Here is a 22676-nt window from a genome sequence, read left to right as displayed (position 1 = left end):
TCCTGTAGTCTTGTACCTGGAACCTACCTGGAGAAGAAAGAGGAAAGTGGAGAAGGGGGGTTGGAAACTGCAGCCCTAAGTTGAAACATTTGAGGTCATACCCCCATCCATGTACCTCCATCCTTGAAGATGGAGAGACAGTCCAGCTGCTCCCAGGAGGCCAAGCTGACTTCAACAAACCAGCCCACATGGGGCCGGAGTCTCCACTTGGCAGTGGAGACCTAAGCAGCTGACTTGTGAGAGATTGTCCTGAGGGCAGGGTCAGGCCCTGCTGCCCCCTTGTAGGCATGTACACACCCCTTGTACACAGCCCTGATCCTTCACACCCCATCCTCGCCTGCTCCCTCCACTCAAGGAGCGTCTGGATCTGAGAAAAGGATGACAAACCCAGCTTCTGCAGTTCAGTTCAGTCACTCAGTCGTGTCCAGCTCTTTGAAACTCCATGGACTGCAGCACACCAGGCTTCCCTCTCTATCACCAACTCCCAGAATTTACTCAAACTCATGTCCATCAAGTCGGTGATGCCATCCACCCATCTCATCCTCTGTCGTCCCCTTCTCCTCCTGCCTTCAATCATTTCCAGCATCAGGGTCTTTTCCAATGAGTCAACTCTTCGCATCAGGTGGCCAAAGTATTGCAGTTTTAGCTTCAGCATCAGTCCTTCCAATGTATATTCAGGAGTGATTTCCTTTAGGATGGACTGGTTTGATCTCCTTGCAGTCCAAGGGACTCTCAAGAGTCTCCTCCAACACCACAGTTCAAAAGCATCAATTCTTCGGTGCTCAGCTTTCTTCACAGTCCAACTCTCACATCCATACATGACTACTGGAAAAACCATAACCTTGACTAGACGGACCTTTGTGGACACACTAATGTCTCTGCTTTTTAATATGCTATCTAGGTTGGTCATAGCTTTTCTTCCAAGGAGCAAGGGTCTTTTAATTTCATGGCTGCAGTCATCATCTGCAGTGATTTTGGAGCCCAAGAAAATAAAGTCTGTCACTGTTTCCATTGTTTCCCCATCTATTTGCCATGAAGTGATGGGACCAGGTGCCATGATCCTGATCTTCGTTTTCTGAATGTTGAGCTTTAAGCCAACTTTTTCACTCTCCTCTTTCGCTTTCATCAAGAAGCTCCTCAGTTCCTCTTCAGTTTCTGCCATAAGGGTGGTGTCATCTGCATATCTGAGGTTATTGATATTTCTCTCGGCAGTCTTGATTCCAGCTTGTGCTTCTTCCAGCCCAGCGTTTCTCATGATGTACTCTGCATATAAGTTAAATAAGCAGGGTGACAATATACAGCCTTGATGTACTCCTTTTCCTGTTTGGAACCAGTCTGTTCCATGTACAGTTCTAACTGTTGCTTCCTGACCTGCATATAGGTTTCTCAAGAGGCAGGTCAGGTGGTCTGGTATTCCCATCTCTTTCAGAATTTTCCACAGTTTCTTGTGATCCACACAGTCAAAGGCTTTGGCATAGTCAATAAAAAAGAAATAGATGTTTTTCTGGAACTCTCTTGCTTTTTTGATGATCCAACATATGTTGGCAATTTGATCTCTGGTTCCTCTGCCTTTTCTAAAACCAGAGATGAAAATTGAGGCAATGGGTGGAGGCAGACCTTAGACAGAGGTGGAGACAACGCTTGTAGTGATTGGCAGGCAGAGGCGGGGGCAGATGCTCTGGGGGAGCAAGAGATGAGGGATTCAGGTGGTGGGGGGCTCAGTGGCTCTGCCTACTGAAGAACTGGAGCAGACCTGGAGCTCAACAACAGCAGTGGGAGAATGACCTTGAAAGTGGTGAGCTGAGAACCAGGAGCAGGAAACTCAGGCTTCAAAGCAGACCCAGTAGCTGGGGTGTGAGGGGAGACCTCTGGCCGTGGGCAGGGAGGCCTCCTGAGCTCCCCTGCACCGCCCCTCACCCCCAGAATGAACATAATGGCATTGTGGTCCACAGTGATCGGGGTCAAAACTGAATACCTCCCATCTCAGCCCCCAAACTTCTCACCATCTGATTTAATTGTTCATACATTTTCCAATTTAATAAAATCCCAGTTCTGACAACTAGAAAAGAAAGAGAAAAAAAACAACAATGCAGGGATTCAAAGTCTGAACAATTCCTCCTTCCATCTTCAGTCTGGAACAGCCTCCCTCCTCCCACCCCCAAGAACTCTTGGCTTGTTCCAGTTTGAGGATGCTCCTTATTTTCCCCAAAGTCACCCCTTTACCCAGACACACTCATCGACAGAGCCACACGGGGGCAGGACAGGGCTGGGTGCTCACCTCTAGAGGGGACAGATCCCAGAACCGTCTGTCTCCCCTCCCATTTCATCAGGAAGGAAGGGAAGGAAGGAAGGGAAAGTCGCTCAGTCGTGTCCAACTCTTTGCGACCCCATGGACTGAGAAGCCTGGTAGGCTACAGTCCATGGGATTTTCCAGGCAAGAGTACTGGAGTGGGTTGCCATTTCCTTCTCCAGGGGATCTTCCCGACCCAGGGATCGAACCCGGGTCTCCTGCATGGTAGGCAGACGCTTTACCCACTGAGCCATCAGGGTCAGCCCTTAATGAAGGGAAGAGATTCCAAAGGTGAAAGTCCTCAACTTGGTGACAGATTGATGGATCAGGTATTTAGGGGCTGATGGAGCTTCACACTGTGACGTTCATTCCTAGTCAGGGCCTCCCTGCTGGCTTCCAGGCCAGGGGGTGAGCAGGGAACATGTTGGAAGGTCTCACTGTTGGGAGACAAATGGGCTATTTGATATAAAGGAAATAGCTCGAGAGCAGGAATTAAGAGAGCTGATTTGTCAACTAACTAGCTCTGTGACCTTAGGGAAGTCACTGATCAGGGAGCCTCAGCTTCCTTGTCCTTTGAATGGACAATATGACTTTCAGGTTCCTTCTCTGAATCGTTAGTGAACCCTGGGAGACTGCGATAAATTAGGCAAGCAGATTTAGGTACTGAATCTCTCTTCCCCTCTTTTTTATCTAATTGTTGTAAAATATACAGAACATAAACTTACCAATTTTTTATTTTTTATTATGGTCAAATGCACACAAAATTTACCATCTTAACCATTTTTAAACGTTCAGTTCAGTGGCATTAAGTACATTCACGATGTTGTACACCCACCACAACTATCCACTTTCAGAACTTTTTCATCATCTCAAATTGAAGCTCTACCCACTAAGCAATAACTCACCCCTCTCCCCAAACCCTGGTAATTGCAATTCTGTTTTCTGTCTTTATCAATTTGACTACTCTAGGTACCTCCCATAAGCAGAACCATACAATATTTGTCCTTTCAGATCTGGCTTATTTACTTAGCATAATGTTTTCAAGATTGATCCATATTACAGTATTTATAAAAACGTCATTCCTCATGCATTTGCTCTTATGCTGATGGACAGGGGTGGATTTTTTTTACCTTTTGACTATTATAAATAATGCTGCAGTGAATATTGGTATCCACGGATCTGTTCAAGTCCTGCTTCCAGTTCTTTTGGGTGTATATCTAGGAGTGGAGTTGGTGGATTATATGATAATTCTATGCCTCGATTTTTGAGGAAATGCCAAACTGTTTTCCTTTAGTTTACTCGTAAATCAGGCACTCAGTCCTGCCATGGGTATGTCACAGGAAATGCCAAGGAGACACAGATTGAAATCGCCTGAGTTCAGACAGGTGGCCTGGTACTGCCATTCCCCACTCTCTCTGGGACTGATGTGGATCAGATGTGTTCTGGGGATGATGGTCATTACTGAGCCCAGGGCTGTACATTTGCTAGTACTGGGGTGCACTGCCAGTAGGTTGCTATGAAGAAAGGAAATAAATTTCCTCTCCTACTCATGTGTCCAGAATTGTAGAAATGATGATATGTGCACACATTTGTGATTCCATTCATAGAACTAGAACCTCAAACAGGGTTGGGATAAAGACTGGGGGAAAGGCGGGTGGTTTAATTGGGAAGGCAGGAAGAAGGCTAATACTAGGACTGAGCCTCCTCAAAAACACTGACCAGAGTCACAGGATGGCCCAGATGCAGCCAGGGTTGATCCAAAGAGCAAGTGAGCGATGAACCAGCCCAGCTCAGAGCTACTGTGAATCCACATGATCCAGGTTCAAAAGTCAGTTCTACTTGCTAGTTTGGATAATGAACTTAACCTCCCACAAGTTCAGTTTTCTTATTTATAAACTAGGGACATTTACAGAGTTATGAGGATAAAAAAAAAAATACATGTGATCTCATTCCCACAGTGCCTGGCCCCAGACTCCATTCAGGTTAGTTACTCTTTTCCCTCAAACCCCAAACATCAAACTCAGGTGCTGTGTTAGATTGGGAAGACATTCCCTCACCTCCAAATTCCAGAAACTTCAAAACTTGGGTTTTTGAGGCAGTTTGTATTTTGGTGGCCATTCTAGAATTTCCCTGTTGTCTTTCTATTGCTTTCCTTCTCTCTAAGTCAAATGCTTTTTCTTTGGGGGACTGGCAGATGGGGCTTTTTTAGTAAGTACAAAACTGACTATTAAGCAAAGAATGGACTCTTTGCTTAAAATTTTTTTAAAAAGTTATTTTTAAACTATCAGAAAACCTCAGTTATCATGGGCAAAATTCTTCCAGATGCTGCTGGAAATGAACACATTTTGTAGCAATCCAGGTTCACTTACTGCAAAGGATTCACTCTCCAGGCAGCCACAGCAGGAGTGAAGGGAGAAGCAATGTGAACACGCTTGGAGGCCATAACCTTATGTAAACATAAACCGTTGCCATGAATAATAAATACAGAAAATTAAATATCTGATAAGTGAGCATGTATCCAACTAGACAGATCTCCCTGGTGCGGAGGTTCAGCCCAGCTTTCCATTCATCCTTGCTGATTTAATTCAATGAGCCGACCTGCAAACACAGCCAGGGTTCCGATGATGCAGACGAGCATGAAGACTGCCAGGAGAATGTGGTCCATCACCATCGCGACGTACTTCCATTCCTCAGCCGCCTGGGAGAGAGGAATGTGTCAGAACGTCCTGAAGGTGATGGCGGACTCGCAACGTTCGTGCTATCCGTCATCCAGGGGCCCCTTGACTGTGGATCCTCCCTCCACTGGCACCGTGATCTTTATCTTTTAAAGAGGTTATTCACAATGTGACGACTTGCTGAGATGGCCTAGGGAGTCATCAGGCACATCTTACATCAGTAGCTGCCCCTTGAATGCCAACCTTCCCATCAAGCCAGACCCATCAGACACTCTATGCTTAAGCACGTGACCCTTTAAACCCCAAGGTGTGGATCTCAAGCCACAAAGCTTACGTTATTGGACTCCTGGTCTGACTTCATGGTCTCTGCGATGTATTTGATGCCCTCAATGGCACTTTTCACCTCGGGGTGTTTGATCAGGGGAGAGTGGAAACCCATTGGTGGAGGCCCTGGTTTCCCAGAAATGTCAGAAATATCGATGTCTTCTGTAAAAATCTTTGTGTCTTGTTTTTCTCTGGATGGTCTTTTCATCGTGGAGAAGAACATGATATTTGGGATTGTGTCGATAAAAACCTAATACAAAAGAAGTCCAGGTATGGGAATTATTGTCAGCAGAGCAAGCATCAAACTATGATTGTGAATAACTAATGAGACCTTAGGCAAGTCATTCAGGTTCTCTAGGCCTCAGCTACTTTTGTCCCTAAAACAAAAGGACCATACTAGATTTTCTCAGATTCATCTGTGTCCTGTGGCCTGTTAAATGACTAAGGCGAAGAGATGATCCTGTAATGCCAGCAGTTGGCCACTGGAGGGAGCAAGTGTGCAGCTATTGGACTTCTAAGAAACCACTGATGCTTAAGCTTCCAGACCCCCTATAAGCACCTGCTTTCTTCAAAGCCCCTATTCTCATGACCAAAAGATTAAAGGGCCCCTCCTGCCAAAAAAAATTAAGGTTCCAACCCCACAAAACGGCTAGACTGTTTTCTTCTGTTTCTGGTTCCTGAAGAAATGCAGCATGGGTATTTCTGCACTCGTGCTCAATCGTGTCCGATCCTTTGTGACCCCATGGACTGCAGCACTCCAGGCTCCTCCGTCCATGGGATTCTTCAGGCAAGAACACTGGAGTGGGTTGCCATTTCCTCCTCCAGGGGATCTTCCTGGCCCAGGGATCAAACCCAAGTCGCCTGTGTCTCCTGTATGGGCAAGAAGGTTCTTTACCTCCACACCACCTGGGAAGCCCTATAGGTATTGCTAGGAGTTACTTAACAGCCTTTAGAGAAGCAGAGACTACTTCTCCCAAAAGAATGCATTGCAAGCAGCAGTTTCTCTGTCAGTTCGTGGCAAACCTTTTGCATTGTGCACAAAAGCCAGGACATTCGTGTCTGTGTGAATGTGTATGAAAGAACTGATATTATACCTGAAATGTTAACACATTTTAAAATTCAGTAAAATAAATATATGAGACCAAGTTCTTCATTAAAACTTAACTTTTTGACAATCTCTCATCAAGCCCAGCCACCTCACCCTGCCCCCCCGCCCCGCCAGTCTCCAGCCCTTATTCTAGTCTCAGCAGATGATTCCGCCAGCAAAGAAATTATCAGTCTGTTCACATACAAACAGGTCAAGGTTTCAAGGTATTTGAATTAAAAGATAGTGATTTATTTGTCTTTTATAAACAAAGAGACTCTTTAAGGTTGACGTTGAAGTGGGCTTTGTTAATTCTGGTTTTCTTATCTCCCTGGGGAGGCTACATGAGTTATTTATCTTCAGCCAGAGTCCAGAAAAATTCCTCCCCCAAAGCCCCTACAGCCCAAGAAAGCCTTTTGGTTTCCAAGAGCCTAGCAGGGTTGCCTAGGACGCCACTGGCCGCGTGGAAGGGCAGACTTGCGGCTGCCCTGTGCAAAGTGTCCCGGTGCCCTGCTCACTCACCTTCCGCACCCACTCGGGCATGACGTGGGTGCTGGGGGAGCGGTGGTGCGTGTTGATGACGATGACGGTGATGATGATGGATGCGATGACGAACACCATGGTAAACAGCATGTACTTCCCAATCAAGGGCACGGCGCTGGAGGTGGAAGGGATCAGCTCCACGATGACCAGAAGGAACACGGTCAAGGACAGCAAGACAGAGATACTCAGGGTCATCTTCTCTCCTGGGCGAAACGAGGAGGAGGCAGACACAGCAACCCACCTGTTAGGGGCTAAACTGCTCTCCCCCCACATCTATAGGTCTTCCTACGTGGTTCAGCCGGTACGAAATCTGCCTGCAGGGTAGGAGACCCAGGTTCGATCCCTGAGTTGGGAAGACCCCTGGAGGAGAGCACAGCAACCCACTCCAGTCTTCTTGCCTGGAGAATCCCATGGACCGAGGAGCCTGGCGAGCTCCAGACCATGGGGTCACAAAGCATTGAACACAACTGAACAACTGACAGTGAATTTATATGTTGAAGCCCCAAACCCCAGCACCTCACAGACTGTATTTGGAAACAGGCTCTTTACAGAGGTAATTAAATTAAAATGAGGTCTTAGGCTGGGTCTTTGGTGACTGGCGTCCTTATCAGAAAAGATTAAGACACAGAGAGAAAGGCCATGTGAGGGCGCAGGGAGAAGCCAGTCATCTACCAGCCACGAAGAGAGGGTTCAGAGGAGACCAATGCTGCTGCACCTGGATCTTGATTTCCAGCCTCCAGAACTATGAGAAAATAAATTTCTGTTGTTTAAGCCACCAGCCTGGCGTCCTTTGTGAAGGCAGACCTAGCAAGTGAACACACCAGTGAAGCCCAAGGGTGAGAGAGGAATGCAACTGGCCTGTTCTCAAAGCCTCACACTGGGGAGTTTCTTTCTGCAGTATTTCCTATGAGACCCTGGCACTTAACTCTGCTGACAATGGCAAGTGGCAGGCATTTCCGTCCGATGCTGCCAAGCAGGAAATGCTACTTCATCTCATGCCCCAGAATTATATTTCTTGGTGGAATCCAGGGAAACCAAAGAGGTTCTGGGTGGCAAGTGAGAACCCAGATGGCAGTTTTTCTGTCTGCAGCAGAACGTGTTAAACCTCACAAAACTGAACCGCAGCCTGGCCTACTTGTTACTCAGCAGATGGATGTGTAGGTCAGAAATACATGTATCTTTCTCACCATGGAAGCAAGCTGCAAGACCAAAGCTGAGAAAGGACAAAATCAATGATTTCACACCACTCACTTTCTCATATTCTCTAAGGGGATGACTTGTTTTGTGTGTGTGTATGTTTTGATTCTTTTTTTTTTTTCACATTAAGGGCCAAGGGATTCCCTTTCCCCTTAATCTTTTCCCCAGGCCCTACAATTTCAGGGCAAACAATTCCCGGATGGTGTCTTGCCTGGACAAGTAAACAAGAAAGCCAGGGAGTGAATGACACTGGAATAGTTTTGTGGGGATTGATCAGCTCTGAGGCAGTAAAGAGCCTTTGGAAGGGACTTTCCTTGGGCTGGTCTTGCTGTTTGTGTCCTGGGAAACCCTCATATGGCCCTGCTTTCCAGTGTGGAACTTTGCCCGTTCTGGATGCTTTCAGATGTTAGTGATATACACAGGATCCAGCGTGGAGGAAACAAGAAGTTGTCAGTTTCTGGTGCATAGGAAAGTCTTCAAAAGTAAAACAGGAAACAGAATTATAAATGTAAAACATGGATCAAAGTACATCAAATTTCTCGATTAGTGATAATAGTAGCTGACACTTATCAAACTGTCTCTGTTCTAAATGCGTTTCTGGCATAAATTATCTAATATTGACAGAAACTCTGTTTAGTTTCCATAGTGACCCACCTAGTGTTCTCTCTCTTCACTTTGAGAAACTTCATTTGATTATAAAGTTCAAAAAATATTTGTGATCATTTGTTTAAGAATACAATCCCCTAGAACATACATTCTGTGGGGCAAATTCTGCCCTGTTCTTTACCTTATCCCTGTCTTGCAACAATTGTTTAAAAGCTATATATTGAGTGAGTGAATGTGTAAGCTTTTTTTTTCCTTATTGGAAAGTTGAATTTAGACTTTTGTGGGGTTTTTCCTGTGGCATTTTGATACAGTTGTTTTCTGGCATAAGTTTGAGGACTATCTTACTATCTTCTTCTCCTACTTGTCTGCCTTACATTGTTTGAGAGCAGGGATTTGCTGGCAGACAGGCGTGTTTCCTTACCCCCTTCTCTCTAGATCGTTGGTGTCTGGTGAAATTATGTCACAGATGTGATTACTCAGCAGGAGGCCCAGGCTGATACAGGGGAAAGAATTGCCACTTGGGAAGTATGGTCTTATGTATAAAGATACTGCCATGTGGAGAAGAGATACCCAAAAGCTATTTTCAAGCAGCAAGCAGTAGACGAAAGAGGCAAGACCTGGGTTAGTCACAGAGAGCAAGCGACTTCATGGGGGAAGGGGTCCTGGGGTGTCTGTGGTCCACGCCTTGCCCAGCGTGTCTCAGGGCACACAGCAGGTATTCAGCAAACAGGTGCTGGTGGTTATTCACTTAACCCGCTGTGTGTGCGCACCTTCAGGGTCACATTCAGCTCACACTTCTGCCGGCCCTGCGGTCTGCCCCAGAGGCCTTCACCACGTGGCCAGTGATGCACCCTTCCAGGGCTGGTGCTTCGGGTCTGTCCGCCTGTATCTGTTCATCAGCCATGGTTATTCCTGGCTTCCCCTAAAATAGCAGCGCGAGATCCACCAGCGGCAGCAGCCGCCACCACGGCAACTGCACCCACCTGAGTCTGTGGGCAGGTAGAACACCAGGCCGGTTAAGAAGGAGAAGAGCAGGCAGGGGATGATGACGTTGACGATGAAGTAGAGGGGCAGGCGCTGCATGACGAAGTGGTAGGTGATGTCCAGGTAGGGGGTGGAGGGGCAGCAGGCGTAGAACACCCAGTGCTTCCAGCCCCGCGACTCCTTGATCACCCATTCTCCACTCTCCATGAAGTTGCTCAGGTCCGGCTGGTCGCTCTCCTGAGGACACGGAACGAAACTTTGACACCCCAGCCTTGTCACCATGAGGAGGGGCAGGGTTTCCTAATCAGCTGCGACAAGGCAACAGATTCCACTGCTGTTGCATACCTAGGAGGGGACCTTGTGTATGTTCCCTTTCTGTAAAAGAAGGGGGTTGGGGACTTTCCTGGCAGTTCAGCAGATGGGACCTCACCTTCCATTGCAGGGGGTGTGGGGTTGATTCCTGGTTGGGGAGCTGGAGTCCCACATGCTGCTCTGCCAGGGAACCAAAAACAGCACAGAGGTGATTTTGTAACAACTCAGTAAGGACTTTGAAAATGGCCCACATCCAAAAAAAAAAAAAAAATCTTAAAAAAAAAAAAAAATTAGTGGGTTGGGACTATTGGGATTTTTTCCATGTTGACTATACATTCAAGTTTCCTGGGAGCTTTAAGACTAGCAAGGAGAGACAAGAAAGCCTTCCTCAGTGATCAGTGCAAAGAAAGAGAGGATAACAATAGAATGGGAAAGGCTAGAGATCTCTTCAAGAAAATTAGAGATACCAAGGGAACATTTCATGCAAAGATGGGCTCAATAAAGGACAGAAATGGTATGGACCTAACAGAAGCAGAAGATATTAAGAAGAGGTGGCAAGAACACACGGAAGAACTGTACAAAAAAGATCTTCACAAGCCAGATAATCTTGATGATGTGATCACTCACCTAGAGCCAGACACCCTGGAATGTGAAAGCAAGTGGGCCTTAGAAAGCATCACTATGAACAAAGCTAGTGGAGGTGATGGAATTCCAGTTGAGCTATTTCAAATCCTAAAAGATGATGCTGTGAAAGTGCTGCACTCAATATGCCAGCAAATTTGGAAAACCCAACAGAGGCCACAGGACTAGAAAAAGGTCAGTTTTATTCCAATCCCAAAGAAAGGCAATGCCAAAGACTGCTCAAATTACCGCACAGTTTCACTCATCTCACACGATAGCAAAGCTCAAAATTCTCCAAGCCAGGCTTCAACAATACCTGAACCATGAACTTCCAGATGTGCAAGCTGGTTTTAGAAAAGGCAGAAGAACCAGAGATCAACTTGCCAACATCCGCTGGATCATTGAAAAAGCAAAAGAGTTCCAGAAAAACATCTATTTCTGCTTTATTGACTACACCAAAGCCTTTGACTGTGTGGGTCACAATAAACTGTGGAAAATTCTGAAAGAGATGGGAATACCAGACCATCTGATCTGCCTCTTGAGAAATCTGTATGCAGGTCAGGAAGTAACAGTTAGAACTGGACATGGAACTACAGCCTGGCTCCAAATAGGAAAAGGAGTACATCAAGGCTGTATGTGGTCACCCTGCTTATTTAACTTCTGTGCAGAGTACATCATGAGAAACGCTGGGCTGGAGGAAGCACTAGCTGAAATCAAGATTGCCAGGACAAATATCAATAAGCTCAGATATGCAGATGACACCACCCTTATGGCAGAAAATGAAGAGGAACTAAAAAGCCTCTTGATGAAAGTGAAAGAGAAGAGTGAAAAAGTTGGCTTAAAGCTCAACCTTCAGAAAACAAAGATCATGGCATCCAGTCCCATCACTTCACGGCAAATAGATGGAGAGTCAGTGGAAACAGTGTCAGACTTCATTTTTTAGGGCTCCAAAATCACTGCAGATGGTGACTGCAACCATGAAATAAAAAGACGCTTACACCTTGGAAGAAAAGTTATGAGCAACCTATATAGCATGTTGAAAAGCAGAGACATTACTTTGCCTAAAAAGGTCCAGCTTGTCAAGGCTATGGTTTTTCCAGTAGTCATTAATGGATATGAGAGTTGGACTATAAAGAAAGCTGAGTGCCGAAGAATTGATGCTTTTGAACTGTGGTGTTGGAGAAGACTCTTGAGAGTCTCTTGGACTTCAAGGATATCCAACCAGTCCATCCTAAAGGAAATCAGTCCTGAATGTTGATTGGAAGGACTGACACTGAAGCTGAAACTCCAATACTTTGGCCACCTGATGCAAAGAGCTGACTCACTGGAAGAGACCCTGATGTTGGGAATGATTGAAGGCGGGAGGAGAAGGGGATGATGGAGGATGAGATGGTTGGATGGCATCACTGACTCAATGGACATGAGTTTGAGTAAACTCTGGAAGTTGGTGATGTACAGGGAGGCCTGGCGTGCTGCAGCCCATGGGGTCCCAAGGAGCTGGACACAACTGAGTGACTGAACTGAACTGGGAGCTTTAAAACCTATTGGTGCCCTAGCTCCACCCTAGGCTGATTCAATCAGAATTATTGGGCCTGAGTAGTCTGGGCATAGGAAATTATGTAAGCCCCAGATGGTTCTCTTATGTAGCATGTCAAGAACTTGCCCAAGTAATTGAAAAGCATGAAGGTAGATGATCCCCGAAGAGCGAGTGGACGCAGTGAGCCTGCAACAATGTAGGGGCAGAGTTGGAGACCTAAGTCTTGCTTTTGCTGCACCCCAGCTCCTCCCAAGGGGTCATCACGTACCGGGTTGATGACCACCACAGAGCCATCATAGGTCCAGGTGCCCAGCTTCATGGTGCAGTTCTGTTCGTCAAAGGGAAAGTGGGTGACGATGATCTCGCAGTAGCTTTTGAAGATGGCGGGCGGTGTCCATGTGATGTGGCCAGTGTAGTCCAGGAGCACTTTGGTGAACTTGACAATAGCAAAGTCACCATCTGCACTACAGTTGGGATAAAAGAAGAACAGGGCTCCAAGTGACAGATGAACCTTCAGTTCTGCTTGGGGATGTTAACAGGAGACAGCTGGTAATTATTCAGGTGCTAATTATAGAAGCTTTCTTTTGAGCGGCATTGCTTTTTATCTATGGCCATGTTTTCCAAATTTGCCCGATAATAAGGATCATGGGGTGCTTGTTTAAAATACAGATTCCTGAACCTAGAAAATAATACAAGTGAATCTGTATACCAAACAGATTCACAGGTATAGGAAGCAAACTTATGATCAACAAAGGGGAGGGGGAGGGACAAATTAGGAGCACGGGGTTAACAAATACAAACTACTATACTTAAAATAGATAAGCAACAAGGATTTACTGTGTATTACAGGGAACTATACCCAACATCTTGTAATAACCCATAATGGAATTTATCTGCAAAAAATCCAAATCACTATGCTGTACACTAGAAACTAACACATTAACTATACTTCAATTAAAAAAAAATAAATATAGATTCCTGAGCACTGAATCTAAGCACTGAATCAGGATATCTGGGGATGAATCTGAGAATCTATAGTTTTAAAGAACTAACTGGTAATACAGATCCACTGTATCCCAGACTTTTTTCCCCCCCGTCCTCAGTAGTATTTGTAACATTGAAAAAGTTAAAAGCAGAAGTGTTAGTTGCTCAGTCCTTTCCAACTCTTTGTGACCCACAGACTGGAGCCCGTCAGGCTCCTCTGTCTATGGGATTCCTCAGGCAAGAATACTGGAGTCGGTAGCCAGTCCCTTCTCCAGGGGATCTTCCCAACCCAGGGATCGAACCCAGGTCTCCTGCACTGCAGGCAGATTCTTTACTGTCTGAGCCATCAGGGAAGCCCCAGTCTCCATCTATGCCCTCTCTGATATACTTTAAAAGTTGATTGGGGATGCTTCTCTGGTGGCTCAGTGGTAAAGAATCCACCTGCCAGTGCAGGAGACACAGTTTCGATTCCTAATCTGGAAGGATCCCACAGTAACTAAGTCTGTGCCACAGCTAGTGAGCTTGTGCTTTAAAGCCCATGAGCCACAACTGCTGAGCCCACATGCCCCAACTACTGAACTCGCTGCACCCGAGAGCCCGGGCTCTGCAACAGGAGAAGCCACTGCAATGAGAAGCCGCAACTAGAGAGGAGCCCCCGCTCTCCTCACCTAGAGGAACAGCCCATGCAGCAGCGAAGAGCAGAATAATTAATTTTAAAAATATCTTTAAAAGCTCTTTTACAAAAGTTAATTGGGGGAAAAATCCAGGAATTTTAAATAAAAATATGGCTAGTGGGTCATTACTGTGATAAGCATGTTAAAGAGGGTTCTATTTACCTTTGAAAGAACTATTTAGACTCCAGTGGAGCAGAATCACAAACTCAGATGCCTCTAGGTCAGGCAAGCGAGGAAGGAGGGAGAGGTGAGCCTCACAAAGGAAGAGCCCCGCACCCCGGCAAGGAAGTGTGTCTGCGTGGGAGTCAAGGCTCCATGTTGCCTGATATTTGATCCTTCCTTGGAAGCTGGAAATCTCAATTTCCAATCCAAAGTTTTCATATTTTTGAATGTTGGAATTTTCTAGAGAGGCTAAAGGGCTCCCAAGGTGGCCCTAGTGGTACAGAACTGTAGGAGATGTGAAAGACATGGGTTTGGCCTGGGTGGGGAAGATTCCCTGCAGAAGGGAATGGCAACCCGCTCCAGTATTCTTGCCTGGTGAATTCCATGGGCAGAGGAGCCTGGCAGGCTGCAGTCCATGGGGTCACAAGACTGAAGCAGCTGAGCATGCATGCAGAGGGGCTAAAAATTCAGGTTTTGATGTATTTTCCTATTTTCAAATGTTGGCAATAATCTCTCATTTGAAAAAACAGCATGGTGGATACTGAAAGATAAGAAACTCTCCCTGCAGATCTACTCATCCCCCAAATGGCCTGTCCCCTAGGGCCTTGGCAGAGAGCAGGATAGTAAAATTAGGGGCTGAAAAGTGAGTGGGGTCTGCCTGGCGCCCCATATGGGATATGTCATGCCTCATTTTATAATCCAAGAAACTTTCTCCCCATTGATTTTTTCTTGGGACTGAGAAGAGGCTCTATCCAGAAAACTATGCAGCTTTAGATCCTCCCAACAGAGCTGAGGGGGAGGATGGTCTACTTTCTCCTTCCAAGCAGGTGAAACGGGATTCTCTCCCCTGTGAGAGTGTTTCTGACTGAGCTGATCTAAACGACCAGAGGGTTTTAATTGCTTCGCTTAGATTCTAAGTGAAAGATAAACTTAACCCTGAGAGATAGACACTTCTTCCTTATCAGCACACCTGTCCCAAAGTTTACACAAAATGATGGGATATTTCAGCTCAAGCTTGAATCCCAGGTCTGATTGGAAAATACGCAATAAAATATCAAAGTTGGGGAGGGTCACCTTAAAGGGTGTCATGTCCACTAACTAGCCCTGGCCATCTTCCCTGGAGAGTCTGCTAGTATGCACAGCCTGCTCGCCCCAGACGCGTGCTGCAGACTGTCAGGCCACAAATCCTCTAGGCCAGTGCTGCTGCCTGGAGGATGCTGTTTGCAACGAACATTCCCTGACAAATGAAGGGCATATGATAATGAGCGTGTCATTAAAGCAGAGTGTCTTGGGAGGGAGATGGGAGGGGGTTTCATGTTTGGGAACACATGTAAGAATTAAAGATTTTAAAATTTAATCAAAAAAAAATAAATATTAAAAAAAAAAACTGAACTCTAAAAAAAAAAAAAAAAAAAAATAAAGCAGAGTGTCTTGAATCACATTATAATTTCACAATGTGCAGTCTGTCGCAGAGCCCAGCGGACGGGCTACACAAGCATCCCGGGCCATCAGCAGCATGCAGCATCCTGGGATGCCATGAGGAGGTGACGAATAACAACCCCACGAGGTTCAGACCTATTGGTCGGAAGGACATTTAATTCCAAGGAACTCAGTTATAGGACGTTTGGGTTCCTTGGATAGTTGCCACATACCCTTCAGGAGTTCTCAGGGATTAAATGTCCCCCACCCCACAGCCCTGGTTCAATTTGGCTCTGATAATTGTTTCTATTCATAACATGAGACACCATATGGCACCCCTAGCATGTCAACTTGGCTCTTGGTTTATAAGGGTTATTTAATGGGAACAGTGGTGAAACGCCTACCGAGAGCAGCAGCCCTTCCGTGAGGGCACTTGGGCTCCCCCTGCCCCCCCGAATGTCTGCCTTCTCATCCTGGCTGTTTTGCTCACTTGTTATAAAGAACGAAGTCTGGGTGCCAGATCTTTTCCGAAGGAATGTGAATCTTTTTCACGCCACCATAGTCATCTGGATTCCATTTCAAGTTGTAATCCACCCATTGCTAGAAATGAAGACATTTTTAGTCGATGAAAAACAATGAAAAAATCGGGTTATCAAGAGCTCTGATGGACATGGTAATTCAGGTATGGACAGAAACTGTGCTCTGGTAAGAAGGGTTTGATTCAGAGTTTGGCTTTCACTTGAGTAAGAAGTAAAATCACATACAGAGCATCAAGTACATGCTGGCACAATTCTAGGCGTTTCAACCCATATTCATCATTTAGTCCTCACAATGTTCTCATGGGGTAGGAGTGATTATTGACCCCATTTTACAGATGAGAAAACAAAGGTAGCCCCAAGTCATGCCATCAAGTACACTGCCCACCTTAGCAAAGGAGAATGACCCTATTGTGAACATTTTCCTCAAGCAGGCAACCTCACTTTTTGAAAAGTGCTATATTTTTTCTGCATTATAAAAGTTACATATGCCCAATGCAGTAAATTATGGATAACACAATGTTGAACTGTCTCCCCCAAATGAATACAAAGTTCTAATCCCCTGTACCTCAGAAAGCGACCTCATTTGGAGATAGGGTGTTTATAGAGGTAATTAAGTTAAAGTGAGGTCATTAAGGTGGGCCCTAATCCAATATGACTGGTGTCCATATAAGAAGGGGACGTTGAAGAAGATGTATATTCAGAAAGAAAGTCATGCGAACTTGAAGACAGCCAATTCTAAGCAAAGCAGAGAGGCCCGGGGCAGGTTCTCTCTCACGACCCTTAGAAGGAACCAGTTCTATCAACACCTTAATGCTGGGCTTTTGGCCTCAGAAGCTGTGAGACAGTAAGTTTCCGTTGTTTAAGTTGTCTAGGTTGTGACTTTGTTCCAGCAGACCTAATGAAGTGATACATACAGGTAAAGCGCAAAGTGAAAATAATAATAGGAATGAACACAACACAGCCCACTACCCCAAAATATCTGCTTTCAACATTTTGGTGCATATCCCTGTTACCCAAATTGACTTCCGCTGAGCCCATGTTAAATTCAGAGTGAATGAGAACAACGTGAACACACTTATCCAGCTGCGTTACCTGCTTCAGACGAACGTTGGTTGTCACGATCTGATTCACTTCATCCTGAAAAAAAGATGAGGCTCGTCTTTAGGGGGACCAGTGGGGAGCTGGAGAGGATGCCCTGGACTGGGCGGTGTGGGTGCTGTGGGGCGCTGGGAACTCTCTTGTCTCACCACGTTGATGAGCTGTATCAGCTGCAGGCCCACCGTGACCTCCACAGGCTGGCGGTGGTCTTCCACGGGCCGTACCACACTGTTGTAGCCTTCAAAGAGCTTTGCCACCAGACGAGTCTCATGTTTGGAGCCCAGGACGAGGCCAGCTGAGATGGCAAAGGACACACTCACTGTCAGAGTCGACTCCCACACACCGCACACACTAACGTGAATATATATATCTATCTGAATCATTGTGCTGTATACCTGAAACTAACACAATCTAATAAAGCAACTATGCTTCAATTAAAAAACAAAAAAGCAAGCAAAAAATGTGTACGTGAATGTTCATAGCAGCAATATTTTAACAGCTATATGGTGAAAATAACACAAATGTCCATCAACAGATAAATGAATAAACAAATTGTGGTATATCCATACATTAGAACGTTATTCAGCCATGAAAAGGAATGAAGTTCTGATACATGCTGTAACACGAATGATCCTTGAAAACATTATGCTAAGTAAAAGAAGTCAGACACAACAGGACATGGATTGTGTGATTCTATTTATATGAAATATCCAGAATAGGTAAATCCATAGAACAGAGTCGATTAGCAGTTGCCAGGGATTGTGGGGACAGGGAAAGGGGAGAAACTGCTAATGGGCCCAGGATGTCCTTCTGGGTGATGAAAGAGTTATGGAATTAGATAGTGGTGATGGTTGCCTAACATTGTGAATATACCTAATGCTACCGGATTGTGTACTTTAAGATGGTAATTTTATGCAATGTCTATTTTACCATGGTAAACTTCACATACATATTTATGCATTTTTAACATAATTTTAAAAATAAAAAAAAATCATCTATGTCCCAATTAAGTTGCTAAGAGAGAAAATCACATATTCTGTTGACCTGGATTTGGGTCTCCTATTTGGAGCATATTAAATTTCAAGGAATCTTTACTACATTTTCCTTCAGGATGAAGGGCGATATCATGCGGTATTCTCAGAGCCCGCAGCCTTCAGGCGTCCAGCGTGACACGTCTTCGCTGGCGAGCAGGCAGAGAGACATTCTCACCTGAGGTTCCGAGCGGTGCACTGACCTGTCTGCGGTCACGCGGCTAGGGCAGAGCTCAGGTTAGAGCCCGTCACTCTGCACCGTGCTCCTGAACTCACTTTTAATATTATGAGCGTGCTGTGGGCTGTCCTGGAAACTGTACAACTGCATGTGCTGTTATTCCTATGAGAAAATGTGTTCCAAATTCCAAGCGCCTTATGAAGGATCCCTGTAACTCAAGCCCTGGTGGTTTGGGGATTGCCTGTTCACGGCTGAGAGAGGAAGTAGACACACAATCCATCTGCCCGGATTCATGTAACCAGATCTCCCCTTTCCGCAGATTACTGCTGAAACCACACCTTTTCCCCGGGCCAAGACAACTTTTAAAACGAAATGAGTGAGACACTTTCCCTTTTTTCCCCCGCAGTTGTGTTCATATTAACCGATCACCTCTAAGGCAGGTCATTATTATTTTTTATTATTTTTCTGCTTGGATCCTAAGTTTGGAAGGGTTTGTCAACAAAACAATTATTAAGTAAAAAGTAGTCCCCTTTTCTATTTCTACTGATCAACAAAAATAGTCGCATATCCCACTTGTTTTGTGTCAGATACTCCCCTACATGCTATATGTACTAAAACTTTCAATCCTCGTAACAATGATAGTATATACTGTCATTATCCTCAGTTTACAGATGGGGAGATTGAGACCCAGATTTCATCGGTGGTAGAGCCAGGATTCACACCCAGAGTCTACGCTCTCCACCACTATTTCTCATCCTGAGCTTAGATCAGCTTGAAATGACTAATGCTGTATAATGAGCTGAAACATTTTCATCCACCACAAAGTGTGTTTTAATTAGCCTGTCGAGCTTTATTGAAGGTCCTATATTTGTGTTACGTTATTGAATCCTTATAAAATTCTATGAGGTCAGTCTTTACTCCTATTTCACAGATGGGAAAACTGAGGTCGGAACAGCAGAGACGCATGTCATGGCTCCCAGCTAGCTACAAGTGGGATTCTAAGTGGAGGCAGTCAGACACAGGACCTGTATACCTCACCACTTCCCTAAAGGCGAGCGTATTGTGTCCATTCAACGTTTTGAAGCTTTCAGTGTTGCTAAAATATCTTCATTACGACCTTCCTGGGCTCTGTGTGTGGAACTCCCAGCTAGCCTAGCTTTTCATTTCTAGTTTCTTGAAATGTCTGAACCCAAAGGATTCATGCAGAGCTTTCACATGGCATCTCCCCCAGCCCACTGGCATTGGAGACCCCTTAGAGCTACATATTGTCCGTGGAGTTTTTGCGGTGGCCCCTTGGGACACAGAAATCCTCTGTCTTCTACGCTTTGTCTACCCTCAGCCCCACCCAGCCCACAGTGGGGGCGGGGGGGGCTGGCATGGATCACTTCGAGCCTTGGCCACTAGGTTTCAGGTTATTGCTTTGATGTTATCTTGGGCTGCTTATTTTTAAGTGACAGTTTATTCCAGTTTGACATGAAGAACATGCTAGAAAGTAGCAGAGAGAGCAGATGATCAGCATTATGTGGCAGAAAAATACGCAGGCGGACCCTAAGTTCACCTAGGGAGAAGGGAGGACTGGGGAGCCTGGCACAGATGGCATTCCAGGGATACGACTCCCTCCTTTGCGCCCTTGCCAAGGACAAGGGTGCCTGTGCCTTCTGCCGTGAGTTTCTAAGGAATTCCTGAGGAGGTCTCCATTTCTTAGACCACATTCACTGGTATTCTGTTCTTTTTTCCTCCTCAAAGCAGGGCAGAGTATCACTCAAAGTTTTATCACATAAAACTTAAAGGACTTGAACTCAGAATTCTAGGTTTTGTTTCCAATTCCAGTGTGGTCTGGAGACTTGGACAATGTCTTCACAGATTCAATAAATCACAGTAAATACTTTCTTTGGAAGGCAGGTATAAATTGCCAGACACACAGATAAACACATAAATAATGTCGAAGTTTCCTTTTTCAGCAAAATCGTGTTGGTCATTCTCATTCAGATGGGGGCAACACTAACTCATTCATGTATTTGTCCAACATTTGCTGCATGCAAAGCACTGTTTGAAGAGCTCTGAGGTTTTCAGACATGAATCTGACCCAGATCCCATCTTCCTACTCTCATGGACATCGACATTCGTCTTTTACATAAATAACTGTGAACAAGTTGGAAAGCAATATGCCATAAGGAAGGTGGCAATGAAGCGCTTGAGATTCCTGAGCTGGGAGAGAGGAAAGATCGTAATGAAAGTGCTGTATAAATAGAACAGAGATCATTATGAGTTAAGCTAATACCGGAAAAAGTGTCACTGTTATAAATGAGAATTTTGCCCCCAAGGGATTGAATCAAAGTAAGGGGACCAGCCACAATTTCAAAGTGTTCTTTTGTGTTATACTGGTCCAATCTGTATTTTTATTTGGGCGACAGCTTGCTGGGTTGGGCCAAAGGAATTCTGTCCTTGTCTTCCCAGGTAGCTCAGTGGTAAAGAATCCACCTACAAAGTAAGAGACACAAGTTGGATCCCTCAGTTGGGAAGATCCCATGGAGAAGGAAATGGCAACCCACTCCAGTATTCTTACCTGGGAAATCCCATGGACAGAGGAGCCTGGTGTGCTATAGTCCATGGGGTCACAAAGAGTTGGACATGACAGAGCGGCTAAACAAAAACATATAGTCGCCCTGGGTAATTCTTATCTTGACTGGTGCTGTGCCTCTGGCTACCTTCCCAATTTCAGGCTATATTTTCTGACTGTGCTCATAAAAAATGGAGTCTGATCACATTCCAAAGTTTATACATCAGGGGACTTTGGGATGGTCCCATGGAGTCAGTTTGAGATGGTCAGTTTATGTCTCTTAGCTTCAGTTTCCCTATAATAAAAAAAGAGATGTTGGATTGCCTCATCTTGCCCTAAATTTCCATGAATTATCCATGTGAACTGACATCAAACTCTAGGTTTGATCTACATACATATCACATACTTTATTTTTTTTTCATATCACATACTTAAAAAAAAATAGCTAAACATGAATTTCTGGAGGTTTTTGGTGTCCTAAGAGATCTCTTAAAGATTTTTAAGTGTAAATATATCACTTAAGAATTTCCATTGAGTGTGGTGTTTGCAAACATACACACATACACACACCTCACCACCACCATCACCACCAGGCCAGCTTTGGTTGGATTGAGTCCAAATCCCACAGGATATAATTTACCAGAGTTTAGGCTGTTTCCGTCAACTCTGCTATTGAAAAACACTAATAATAAAACTCTTCACCTCTTTTGCCCAGAAGACCTGTGTTTGTCAGAGCAATATTGGAGAAGGGAAATCACAGCATGTCAGCCGTCTTGTTTCTCAGCTGGGATGATATCACCACTAAACTTTTATATGAAACAATCAGCCAACATCTATTTCCCTCAACCGGAAGTTTGGGATTCAGGATAGCATTTCAGTGGCTGTGTTGTGACACAGTCCAGAGTTGAATGCAGGTCAAGGGCTGTGCAAGATTTTTATGGGTTCAATTCACATAGAGTAATGTCCTTTAAAAAAAAAAAGGGCAGGAATGCATTCATATGAATTTTTTTTAGCGTCAGAAGTTTAAAAGATTACAAAATAGTTCTTCTCTCATGGAAAGTTTGGTTGTGGTTGTGAATAGGTTTTTCCCTCCAGCACATGGAGCTGTCAATCAATCCTCTTCATTTTCAGAATTCTCCAGAGCCATAAAAGGACCAGTTAACTGTATTACTTGTGATCGTAAGTCACCCTGCTAAGTCCGTATAGTTGTTCAAGTATGATAGTGACTTTGGGATGGTAGAAGAGGTGCTGGATCCCATCATCCACGTGACTCATACAGACACTGATGGAGGGAGAGAATGGCAGGTTTACTTTGTAGCTTCTGAGCAGGCAGCTCCTATTTTAATTGGATCACCCAAGCAAAAAATCTTTATCCGCAAACACGATTAAGCCAACATCAGTGAGGAACTGACAGGAGAGCCTGGGACTGTTGAAGCCCTGCCATTCTGTGTTTGCATCAAAGAAGCAAGATTCTGGTTTGGGGGCTTCTAGAGCCTCAGCCTCACAGGATAGCCCCCGGCCCCGGCACTCACCTGAGCAGAGTCCAAGGAGCAGGAGGAACGGCTGGGGCTCCATGGGCTGCTGGTGGAGTGGCGGCCTGCGCTGCTCGCTGGCACTCTCTGGAGGGACACTCAGCTGCCGGAGGGCTTGGAAAGTGAGTTGGCTGAGCTGAGCTATTGTTTTACACCACCTGTTAGTGGCAGTAACAGCTGGGCTGCCCAGAGTTCAAGAGCCCAGGGCTGAGGTCGTTAACATTATTACAGGGTGTACGTTTTACACAACTGCTGGACCTTTGACAAGTCGAGTGTGTACTGCACTGTGTTTTAAAAGGCACCATGAGTCTGGTCTTAATGAAAAA

The 22676-nt window shown here is 45.2% G+C and overlaps 1 protein-coding gene across 1 annotated transcript; it reads right to left on the bottom strand.

Moving 5' to 3' along the window:
• Positions 1 to 4856: 4856 nt before the first annotated feature.
• Positions 4857 to 22393, bottom strand: CHRNA1 (cholinergic receptor nicotinic alpha 1 subunit). The gene is made up of 9 exons (XM_068968180.1): positions 22351 to 22393; positions 17199 to 17344; positions 17044 to 17088; positions 15903 to 16012; positions 12442 to 12637; positions 9703 to 9940; positions 6896 to 7119; positions 5300 to 5539; positions 4857 to 4988 (listed from the first exon to the last, which is right to left on the bottom strand). Exons 1-9 carry the CDS (start codon positions 22391 to 22393, stop codon positions 4857 to 4859), a joined length of 1374 nt encoding a protein of 457 aa, XP_068824281.1.
• Positions 22394 to 22676: the final 283 nt, after the last annotated feature.

The sequence above is a fragment of the Capricornis sumatraensis genome, chromosome 3 (genome assembly GCF_032405125.1).
Source record: "Capricornis sumatraensis isolate serow.1 chromosome 3, serow.2, whole genome shotgun sequence".
NCBI classification, from domain to species: Eukaryota; Metazoa; Chordata; class Mammalia; order Artiodactyla; family Bovidae; genus Capricornis; species Capricornis sumatraensis.
This window is presented reverse-complemented; position numbering and strand designations above follow the sequence as displayed.

Coding starts and splice junctions, on each gene's coding strand:
- CHRNA1 (XM_068968180.1), bottom strand. CDS start 22,393: ATGGAGCCCCAGCCGTTCCTCCTGCTCCTTGGACTCTGCTCAG. Junction 17,089..17,198: donor TGATACAGCTCATCAACGTG/GTGAGACAAGAG, acceptor TCTTTTTTTCAG/GATGAAGTGAATCAGATCGT. Junction 12,638..15,902: donor GACTTCGTTCTTTATAACAA/GTGAGCAAAACA, acceptor TCCCAACTGTAG/TGCAGATGGTGACTTTGCTA.